General features: G+C 48.0%; 1 protein-coding gene across 1 annotated transcript; it reads left to right on the forward strand.

Moving 5' to 3' along the window:
* Positions 1-325: 325 nt before the first annotated feature.
* LOC310661340 (uncharacterized protein) lies at positions 326-10,797 on the forward strand (the record flags this gene model as incomplete). Its single annotated transcript, XM_083407188.1, has 6 exons — positions 326-547; positions 4,688-4,825; positions 5,351-5,513; positions 8,101-8,149; positions 8,949-9,347; positions 10,696-10,797. The coding sequence occupies exons 3-6, from the start codon at positions 5,383-5,385 to the stop codon at positions 10,795-10,797; spliced, it is 681 nt and encodes a 226-aa protein (XP_083263314.1). The 5' UTR covers positions 326-547; positions 4,688-4,825; positions 5,351-5,382.
* Positions 10,798-11,964: the final 1,167 nt, after the last annotated feature.

Raw genomic sequence — 11,964 nt, forward strand, 5'->3', positions numbered from 1 at the left:
GCATTCCACAAGGCGGGTGCCACTACCGAGAAGGCCGTTTGCCTGGTTCCCTGTAACTTGGCCTCTCGCAGTGAGGGAACCACCAGAAGGCCCTCGGAGCTGGACCTCAGTGTCCGGGCAGAACGATGGGGGTGGAGACGCTCCTTCAGATTTACTGGACCGAGGCCGTTTAGGGCTTTAAAGGTCAGCACCAACACTTTGAATTGTGCTCGGAAACGTACTGGGAGCCAATGTAGGTCTTTCAAGACCGGTGTTATATATTGTGGTGTTGTTTTTTTAAAAAAAGTACTTACTGTGTGTGTGTGTGTGTGTGTGTGTGTGTGTGTGTGTGTGTAGAATCAGGAACTCCATGAAACTGGGGGGTGGGGTGGCAGCAGGGAATAAAGCCAGGAAACATCACTAATTATTTTATTTTTTAACAGATTGCAAACACAAACAAAACTGTGTAAACGAAACTAGAAATGCTACTGTCAAAACAGGACCCGTTTTTTTTAAAACAAACAAATGCCACCACAACAAAAACAGTGGTTATTCCTTACTGTGGAAGGTGAGAGGGGCCCTTCCCCACCAACCTCACTCTGTCCTCAGCCTGCCATGTCTGCCTGTCTCCCTGCTTACAACCACTTCAGGTGCTTTGCCTGGCTGCCAGCTTCCTGGCTGCTTAACCTCAGCCTTGCTCCCGTCAAAGCACTGCATTTTTCTCTCCATAAGACACACCTGACCATAAGACGCACCTAGTTTTTAGAGGGGGAAAGCAAGAAAAAAATATTCTGCGCAGAGCATGTAAGCAGCTCTCGCTTTTCTTGCTTATGGGCAAGCGAGAGCCGCTTACATGGCTTCTCTCCCGTTTTTCGCAACTCTCACTTGGCTTGCCCATCCCACCTCCCGCCTCTCTGTAAAGCGCGGTGACACCGGAGCAAGAAGAGGAGGAGGAGACACCGGGACAGGTGCTTTGCTTGCTTTACAGCGAGGTGGGAGGAAGGATGGGCAAGCAAAGTGAGAACTGCATAAAGTGGGACAGAAGCCATGTAAGCATAGAATCATAGAATCATAGGGTTGGAAGAGACCACAAGGGCCATCGAGTCCAACCCCCTGCCAAGCAGGAAACACCATCAGAGCACTCCTGACATATGGTTGTCAAGCCTCTGCTTAAAGACCTCCAAAGAAGGAGACTCCACCACACTCCTTGGCAGCAAATTCCACTGTCAAACAGCTCTTACTGTCAGGAAGTTCTTCCTAATGTTTAGGTGGAATCTTCTTTCTTGTAGTTTGGATCCATTGCTCCGTGTCCGCATCTCTGGAGCAGCAGAAAACAACCTTTCTCCCTCCTCTATGTGACATCCTTTTATATATTTGAACATGGCTATCATATCACCCCTTAACCTCCTCTTCTCCAGGCTAAACATGCCCAGCTCCCTTAGCTGTTCCTCATAAGGCATCGTTTCCAGGCCTTTGACCATTTTGGTTGCCCTCCTCTGGACACGTTCTCACATTGCTTGCTCCCATCCGTCCCTCCTTCCGCTTCGCTGTTAAGCCAGCAGAGCAAACTGCGCAGCTATCGCTCTCTCTGAAGCCAGCAGAGCAAGAGCGGTGGCTGCACAGCGGCTCTTGCTCTGCTGGCTTCACAGCGAGCGGTGCACGGGAGCCATGGCTCTGGCTGTGGAGGGATCCCTCAGCTTGCAACTGCAGCGGTAGCCGAGGGATCCCTCTGTTGCCCAGTGCATTTGCTCCATAAGACGCACAGACCCTTACTTTTTAGGAGGAAAAAAGTGCGTCTTATGGAGCGAAAAATACGGTAATCAGGGAGCAGAGAAAACTAGCGTCAGTTGCCTCAACCTCCACCTGCTTTTGTCTCTGGCTCCACCTGCTGCTGACCTCTCGGCTTTCCATCCCAACATCCCTAATGGGTACCAGCCTCCACGGATTCCTTTAGTCGCCAACCATTTGTGTCTCCTAACAAGCCCATCGCCCTTCTTGGTTAGACACCTGTAACCGTCATCCTCCTTAACAGCAGTGGCATTGCTGCACCTCACCCCAAACTTGTGCAACTCCAGCTGTCCCAGGTGTTAACCCAGGGTTCGTGTTTCCTTAGGAACGAGGTACAGCAGAGATGGCGGTGCCTTTAGGATATACGGTTTATTTACACATATGTACATACCAGCCGGGACGCGGGTGGCACTGTGGGTTAAACCACAGAGCCTAGGACTTGCCGATCAGAAGGTCGGCGGTTTGAATCCCTGTGATAGGGTGAGTTCCCGTTGTTCGGTCCCAGCTTACGCCAACCTAGCAGTTCGAAAGCACGTCAAAGTGCAAGTAGATAAATAGGTACCTCTCTGGCGGGAAGGTAAACGGCATTTCCATGCGCTGCTCTGGTTCGCCAGAAGCGGCTTAGTCATGCTGGCCACATGATCCAGAAGCTGTACGCCGGCTCCCTCGGCCAATAAAGCAAGATGAGCACCACAACCCCAGAGTCGGCCATGACTGGACCTAATGGTCAGGGGTCTCTTTACCTTTACCTAAATACCAGCCAGTTAAGGGAGAGATGCCCACCTATTTGTCGTCTGGCACAGAGCCACTTCCTTTGTCACCTTAATGATCTGTACTTACAGGGTCATTATCACACCACGAAGCTGTTAGAATTCCTGCTCTGTAATTCCAGTCATGGGATTGTTGTCTTTCACATGACAGTATATGTTTTGACTCCACAGAGTGGGAAGTGACGGAGACAGGATGTTTGTGTTACTGTGTTCCGTGAAGTGGGACTATTCTCCTTTGTTCTTTTTCTCTTTGCTGTCTGATGCTAGAGAGAGAGGGAGCCATGTTGCAGTGCTCTGTGTGTGTTTATATGTAAATAAAGTAGATTAGCCAAAATGCTGAGTTGCCGAGGTCTGTTAAGCAAGCTGCACAAACTCTGCGGATCCCTAAGGGTGCCAATGTCTGTTGGCATCGGTCGCTGTGATGTTCGGGCTGAAGAAAGCTTATGAAGCTCCCGAACGATCGACCAGGAGGGAGAGAACATGTCAGTCAGGCATGTGTCTCTACCAGGGTCCTACTCGAGTGTAGCCTGAGCTCCTGACAAAAGCTAGCCTGGCTATTCCAGGATTTTGAATCCTTGTTTGATTTTAACACTTACTGTAACCAGGAATTAGAAGGGTCTCGGCATGCGGCCTACACCCCTCCCCAAATTATAACAGAGTGTTGAACTTCATTATTTTCTAAAAGGCTGTGTCTGGATCCAGCCCCCTAACCCTAGAAATGAGCGCTGCACCTCTTCGTCAATTTCCCACTATAGTAAAGTCTTTCCAAGTTAAGGAAACCATTGGCTAGGAGCAGGAAGAGCTTTAAGCTTCAGTTTTTGAGTTTTTGCTTACTAGCACAATCCTGTTGTCAAAGTTCTTCCTCCTTCCCCTTTCCACAGCCTGAACAAAGGACATTTCTGGACAATGAATAGCCAGCAAAGATATTCTTTTGGTGCCCCAATGGCCCTCTTGTTAACATATTAACATAAGCTATTTGTGCCTCAAAGCTCTTAGAATCATAAAGTGAGAACAGACCCAAAATAAATAAAATAAAATTCCTAGCGTTATGAGAATCCTCCATCAGAGGCCACTAAATTCTCAAACTTGGGTCCCCAGCTGTTGTTGGACTACAACTCTCATCATCCCTAGCCGCTGGTCCTGCTAGTTAGGAGTGATGGGAGTTGTAGTCAATCAACAGCTGGGGACCCAAGTTTGAGAAATGCTATACAGTGGTACCTCGGGTTAAGTACTTAATTCGTTCCGGAGGTCTGTACTTAACCTGAAACTGTTATTAACCTGAAGCACCACTTTGGGGCCTCCTGCTGCAGCCACGCCGCCAGAGCATGATTTCTGTTCTCATCCTGAAGCAAAGTTCTTAACCTGAAGCACTATTTCTGGGTTAGCGGAGTCTGTAACCTGAAGTGTATGTAACCTGAACCGTATGTAACCTGAGATATCACTGTACAGTGCTTCAGGTTAAGAACTTTGCTTCAGGATAAGAACAGAAATCGTGCTCCGGCAGCACGGCGGCAGTGGGAGGCCCCATTAGCTAAATTGGTGCTTCAGGTTAAGAACAGTTTCAGGTTAAGAATGGACCTTTGGAACGAATTAAGTACTTAACCCGAGGTACCACTGTACATGGTTTCCACACACAAATAGCTCAACCTGCACAAGCCAAGGGCAAATTTACTATCAAAGAAGTAGCTCCAAGATAACTCAAGTAAGCCTTATGCCCAAGTACCCCACATTAGAAAGAAATTAGAGGATTAGATCAAGATTACGTAAATCCGTTTTAGTTCCCATCCCTATCAAGTACAGTGGTACCTCGGGTTACATACGCTTCAGGTTACAGACTCCGCTAACCCAGAAATAGTACCTCGGGTTAAGAACTTTGCTTCAGGATGAGAACAGAAATTGTGCTGTGCGGCGCAGCGGCAGCAGGAGGCCCCATTAGCTAAAGTGGTACCTCAGGTTAAGAACAGTTTCAGGTTAACAACGGACCTCCAGAACGAATAAATTTCTTAACCTGAGGTACCGCTGTAGTGGGGTTTGCAGATCCGACTAAAGTCCCTCCCCCGCAAGAAAACCCGAGCTTTTTCTCTCTCCTCTCAAGCTCTGCCATTGCCGTTCTCGAGGCCTAACTTTTAATGTTTAATTTGATCCCAAAGCCAGTGGACTTTGCCCACCTGGTTGCTGCAGCTAAACAGCCCAGACAAAAGACAAGAGGCTGGAAGTCCCCACCTGGAGAAGTCTTCAGGATGCTTTTGCCGTGTTCCAGGGTGGGCTAGGAAACCAACCGTTGGCAGGTAAGTACTATGGTCTGTTAACCATCTTAAACAAATAAATAAATCGCTTCCTCCTGTGTCTATGCCATACTTCCTCCAAGGCACTCAAAGCAGACCTCCAAAGCTCCCACATTAACCTCAAAGAGCCATCAGGGAGGCTGTGGGAGGCAGTTGCCTTGCAGCCCCCAAGCAACTTTCATGCCTGAAAGGGGATTCAAACTCAGATCTTCATCTGAGCTCAAGGGGTAGCCAGCCTAGACTCCTACAGATGTTATTGCACTCTAGCTCCGGTCAACCTTAGCCAGCATGTCCAATGGTAAGAGATTGATAATGTTCTTGTCCATGGTTTTTGTCTCAACCTCTTCTAAAGCCAGCCACGTTGGTGGCCGCCAGTACTTTTTGCTGGAGCAAACTGGTTTTAAATCCATTTGAACATCTCTCCCCGTCTTTCTTTTAACGCACCTCCTTCAACCTTCCTAAAATGTCTGGTTTGTTGGAATGTCTTGAATTCGCACCTTCAGAAGCTTCTTCTTAATGTACCACCAGGTGAGAGGATGCAATGATGCTGATTTGCTGACATGGACAGAAGTCCCAGTGTGAGATCACAGGCTTCCCAGAGATTGTCTAATACTTCGGAGTTTCCGGGGAGAAAACAGAATTTTGGAGCTGCACCTCTGGGAAGAAAATCCGTTTCGGAATTAGTGGTTCAGTAAGGAGAATGCCTTTAGCGTTGTTGTTTTTAGAGTGGCTTTAATTACTTATTTCCTGGTGTTGCTTTTCCCCCTTAGCTTTCTTTGATAGGTAAAGTGTTATTTTGCTATACAAGCAATGCAAAGTGAAAATGAAAATCACTAAAGCCCAAGAAACGGTCTCAATAAAGGGTAATTCATCGACAACCCTCATGCCACCTCCAAACAGCAAGAAAAAGCAGGGAAATTTTAATTAACTGTGCAGGGGATCTCAGCTGAACATTGCTTTTTTTTTAAAGTAATATTTATTGGAGGTTTAATAGTTACAGAAAAAAAGGAAAAAAACAGTAAAAAATTTAACAAACTATACATCAAAAATAGAAAGAAAAAACAGTACAACAAAACACCAAGAAAAAACAAAAACATTTAAAAACACATCCAAATTTCATATCTTTATCTTTCATTTGCTTGTTTCCTCGTCTTCCTCACACCTCCCTTTTTGTATTCTAGTTCAAATTAGCTAATTCAGCAAATCCTTTCCCTCTTTCTCAATTTTTTGTTCTATAATTTATCTTAACACAGTCTAACTTTAAATTTTCCACTTTAGCCCATTAACAATCAGTTTTTGCATAATTCTTAATAACATTTCTGCTAAAACCATATAACTTCATTCCAGTATTCTTCTAACATTCATTAATTTTGCAATATTTCTGTAAATATACTTTAAATTTTTTCCAATCTTCTTCCACCGACTCTTCTCCCTGGTCTCGGATTCTGCCAGTCATTTCCGCCAATTCCATGTAGTCCATCAGCTTCATCTGCCATTCTTCCCGGGTGGGTAGATCTTGTGTCTTCCAATTGAACATTGCTTATTTTGAACAGCATTACTGGAGAAGCTTGGCCATGGGATAAGGAATTTCTGGATAAGACAGCATGATAGTAACCAAATGCTTTGCGGAGACTCTGTTTTAATCCTGGTTCCAGCTGATGGGAAAAACAGCCTCTAAGAAGTGAAAGATAATCCACATACCTCCCAAACTGTCCCTCCACAATCCCAAAGACAGCCTCTCCCTTCCCTTCCCACTAAATTACTGGCGGTCCAGGAACAGCAACAACAAATGGCGGGAGAGAGATGGAGGTGGGGTTCAATTGTCTCCATTTCTCCCTTTCCCTTTGTGTTGGCTAATAGCATGCCAGGATGCAGGGACATACAGTGGTACCTCGGGTTACAGACCCTTCAGGTTACAGACGCTTCAGGTTACAGACTCCTCTAACCCAGAAATAGTACCTCGGGTTAAGAACTTTGCTTCAGGATGAGAACAGAAATTGTGCTTCGGCGGTGCGGCGGCAGCAGGAGGCCCCATTAGCTAAAGTGGTGCTTCCGGTTAAGAACAGTTTCAGGTTAAGAACGGACCTCCGGAACGAATTAAGTACTTAACCCGAGGTACCACTGTATGGGAGATGTACTTCTCATAAGGCACGGGTGGGGAACCTGTGGCACTTTGGATAGGGTGACCAGATGTCCCCGTTTCCCGGGGACAGTCCCCAGATTTGCGAATAATTCCCTGGAGAAATTCCATCACCAGAATGTCCCTGGATTTCATCTCATGTCCCCGGGAAACGCAGCAGCGGCTGTCTCAGCAGCCCAGAGCAGTCGGCTCTGGCTGGCTTCAGGAGCTGCTTGGAAGTCCCCATATGATGGTGGTGCAGGGGCTCTAAGATGCAGCTTCCGGGCTGCCTCCACCTTCCCTGACTCCAGCAACTAAGCTGTGAAGGGAGGCTTCACCCTGCCTATCAGAGCAGCCCTGATCCCATTCCTACTTGCGTGCAAGCTGGAGGGGGCAGGGATCTCTCAGGCAATGGGAAGCCTCCCTTCCCAGCTGAGGGATCCCCGTCGCCTCCTGCTTGCATGCAAGTAGGAATCGGATTGGGGCTGCTCCTTTGGGAAGGGAGGCATCGCGCTGCCTGAGAGATCCCTGCCCCCTCCTGCTTGCACGCAGGTAGGAGTTGGGATGGGGCTGCTCCGAAAGGCAGTGTGAAGCCTCCCTTCCCAGCTGAGGGATCCCCGTCCCCTCCTGCTTGCACACAAGTAGGAATGGGATTGGGGCTGCTCCGATGGGAAGGGAGGCCTGAACCTCACCGCCACCTCCGCTCTCGGGCCCTCCTTCTTCCCCTTCCATGCCTGACCCACCGCACACCGCTTCCCCATCACCACCACCGAAGAACCAACAACTCAGGGGCTGCCCAGGCTCATGCAGAAAGGAGATAGAAGCCTCGGAGGAAGGGGAAACATGGCGGTTTAGTTCAAGGCGGTAGCCACCCCTCAGCCACCACCATCGCAGCAACAACGTCCCAAACGCATAGTGATTAATTAATTCATTAAAGTGTCCCCGGATTCATTGGAAAAAATCTGGTAACCTTAACTTTGGCTGCTGTTGGACTCCAACTCCCATAAAACCCAGCCAGCACTGGTCAGAAGTGATGGGAGATGTCACCCCAAGTGGCCATGAGTTCCACAGGCCGGCCAGTCCTGTCCTAAGGGCTCCCCAGGGAGGTGGTATGGCTGGTTCATTTTTGTTTCCCTGAGGTCTGTTTTCCTTATTGCAGGTATCAGAATATATCAGAAAATGCTTCCACAACTGAAGAGAAGCCAAAGGTGAGCGAGAAGGCCGAAGAGGTTTAAGTTAGACTGTGAACTTCCCTGAGATCTTTGGATGAAAGGTGGTATATAAATTTAATAAACTGACCTATTCCTCCCTCACCTCAACAGCGTACGAATCAATATGGCTATCCTGACCCAGCAATGTTCTCTCACGCACAGACGAACCACACTGCAACTGAAACTCTGCCTCCCTATTGACACTCTGCTTCTTTTGCAGAATATATATTTAAATAAAACTTCCTCTTCCACAAAATTCAATGGGTGCAGGGGTTTCGCTTCAGAATTTAGAAGACATAGAAAGGCAGTTTTTTAAAAAACTGTTTAAAGTTTTATTATGTTTTTCTGTATATTGGAAGCCAATGGGTGAGGTACTATTATTATTATTATTATTATTATTATTATTATTATTATTATTTAAGGCACTGGTACCTGAACAGAGGCACCAGGTTGCCCCCAAGATTGTGGGGGCCCAACACCCTTTAAACAAATATTGAGGGGACCGACATTCCTTTGGCACACCTTGACCCACATATGGAGTTCAGGGGGACGGATAATGTTGAAAATAAATGGGTATTGCGTTTGTTTTTTAAAAATAGCTGTCCAGATCATGAATAATCATGGCAAGGAGAGTCATTCAAGTGTAACAGGTCACCTGACTGGAGAGTGAAGTTCGAAGCGAGAGAAGGTTAAACATTGCCGGACGAGTCCATTTGCCCCAGTGGCATGTGCTAAAATAACAGAATATATAGATATATGCTGTAGCTGATAAGTCCGTTCTTTCTTACGGTTTCAGGTCCTAGAGAGAAGGCTTCTGCAGAAGGCCCCAGCAGATGGGTCTGGCCCCGAATCGGACGTCACCCAAACCAATGACCGCAGAGCCCCCAGGAGCAGATCCGCGGAGAATTTCACCCTCCGACAAACAAGAGAAGTGAAGAACAAGAGCTCTGATTCCCAGGCTAGCATGGACTCACGAAGAACTGCATCCTCACCAAGCCGTGGCCAATTCCTTGCCAGAACATCAGCTGCTGACCTTCCTAGGAAGAGCCAGATTGAGTCCCGCAAAATGGCAGCCACCCACCAGCCGAGCGCTGGGTCAAAGCCTGCTTCCTTGCTCCTTCCCCAGGGAAAAAGCAGAAGAGAGGGGCAGTGCCACGTCGTCACCCACCTGCAAGAGAACGAATCGGACGGGGAGGTAGGTGCCCTTTCTTATTCCAAAGAGCATGAGGAAGGAGCAAGAATCCTGAAAGATACTCGGAGTCGAGCGTGGATTTCATGCTCTTTATTCAGCTCATAAGGGACGCGGGTGGCGCTGTGGGTTAAACCACAGAGCCTAGGACTTGCCGATCAGAAGGTCGGCGGTTCGAATCCCCACGATGGGGTGAGCTCCCGTTGCTCGGTCCCTGCTCCTGCCAACCTAGCAGTTCAAAAGCACGTCAAAGTGCAAGTAGATAAATAGGTACCACTCCAGCGGGAAGGTAAACTGCGTTCCTGTGCACTGCTCTGGTTCGCCAGAAGTGGCTTAGTCATGCTGGCCACATGACCCGGAAGCTGTACGCCAGCTCCCTCGGCCAATAAAGCGAGATGAGCACCACAACCCCAGAGTTGGTCACGACTGGACCTAATGGTCAGGGGTCCCTTTACCTTATTCAGCTCATAGTAGCGAGGGAATGAAAGTTTCCCAAAAATATCTGCTTTATATACATTATTTACACAATGGGCCGCACATGATTGGCTAATTCTGGGATTCTCATGTAGGCCAATCAGGTTGTGGATTCACTTCCACCTGCAGCTGGATTGGGTGGCTCCTGCAGACCAATCATACTGTTGCATTGTTCTAGGACCAATCAGACTACTGCATTCTGGGTCCTGTTGTTCTAGGACCAACCAGACTGCTGCATTCTGAATCCTATTGTTTTAGGACCAATCAGACTGCTGCATTTTGGATCCTATTGTTTTAGGACCAATCAGACTGCTGCATTTTGGATCCTATTCAACGTAGTACATAATAAATCCTTTCTGAAATCTTGGAAAGCTACGGCCAGTTAGTGTTTACAGTACTGAGCTAGGTGGACCCAATGGGCTAACTTATACTAAGGCAGCTTCCCAGGTCCCATTTTTGATCATAGCTCAGCCGGTAGACCATGGGACTCTTTAATCTCAGGGTTGTGGGTTCGAGTCCCATGTTCGGTCAAAGATTCCTGCATTGAAGCAGGTTGGACTAGATGACCCACATGGTCCCATCCAACTTCTATGATTCTGTGAATCCCTGGCCGCTTTAAATGGTTTGTCAGCCATCTTGATTCAAAATGGCATCCAGTTGTATCCAAACGGAGACGGAGACCTGCTCCCTGATCCCACGAGCCATCGTCCAAATTTGGTTACTATGGACGGTATTCCTAAATGTTAGACCTGTTGAAATCAACACACCCCGCTTCATGTGTTCTGTTTCTTCCTGAGGTCTCGAGACTTCAGCAAGTGACTTCACACCATGCCCATTGGCCTCATAACACACCTTGTCTTGTCACTTTGTCACCATCCAGGAAGCGCTACTCACAAGGAGAAAGAAGGAATTTCCTCTGCCTTCGACAACGCTTGGTGCAGCTGCTACCTGCGCCTCAAGAAAAGTCAACAGCTGTGAGTGAACTAATGTGTTTTGGTCCCTGGGGGGGAATCCTTCCTTTTCCCAACCATGATCCAGTCAGGATTTGGCATACAGTCATACCTCGGGTTAGATGCACTTCAGGTTGAGCGTTTTCAAGTTACGCTCCGCGGCAACCCGGAAGTAACGGAGCGCATGCACAGACACTCAAAATGACGCCACGTGCATGCGCGGAAGCAGCAAAACATGACTCGCGCATGTCTTACGTCTTACTCAGGATGTGAACGGAACGGATCCCGTTCGCATCCAGAGGTACCACTGTAATGACATGTCCCCAAGCAATTGTGTCACCTCAAGAACCTGTAAATGTAAAGGGACCCCTGACCGTTAGGTCCAGTCGTGGCTGACTCTGGGGTTGCGGTGCTCATCTTGCTTTACTGGCCGAGGGAGCCGGCGTACAGCATCCGGGTCATGTGGCCAGCATGACTAAGCCGCTTCTGGCGAACCAGAGCAGTGCACGGAAACGCCGTTTACCTTCCTGCCGGAGAGGTACCTATTTATCTACTTGCACTTTGACGTGCTTTCGAACTGCTAGGTTGGCAGGAGCAGGGACCGAGCAACGGGAGCTCATCCCGTTGTGGGGATTCGAACCGCCGACCTTCCGATCGGCAAGCCCTAGGCTCTGTGGTTTAGACCACAGAAGCCACCTTTGCTTCAATCTCTTCTCTACTTTTGCATCACTTGAAGAGTTTTATAAAAATACCACGGTGGGGAGGGGGAAAAGGAAAATCATGGTGTTCCCCCACACTGCACAACAACCACAGACCTTGCTAGAAAAGACAACAGGACATTTATGAAGTGCTGTTCTATTCTCACCAATTTATTGCCGGGGTTTCTATTAAAATATCGTTAGAGCAATCACCATTGAGAAAGCTCAGAGTGCCACCTGGTGGGGAATGTGCTGTTTGCTTTTCCTGGAAATCCTAATTCGGGAATGGAGAACTTGTGGCCTCCATAAATTGTTGGACTCCAACTCCCATGATCCCTGAGTAGGCCCATGAAGGCAATAGCTCTCCCATGTTTGGCCACCTCTTCTGTGGCTATGAGCGTGGAAGAAGATCGTACCTCCCAAACGCATCCATTCATCGGAAGTGTGTTTGCCCTGTTCACAGCTCCTGAGGAATGTGTGGAGGTTGGGCACGATTCTGCT

This window comes from Podarcis tiliguerta (genome assembly GCF_965153285.1).
Source record: "Podarcis tiliguerta genome assembly, chromosome: 12".
In the NCBI taxonomy this organism is placed as follows: domain Eukaryota; kingdom Metazoa; phylum Chordata; class Lepidosauria; order Squamata; family Lacertidae; genus Podarcis; species Podarcis tiliguerta.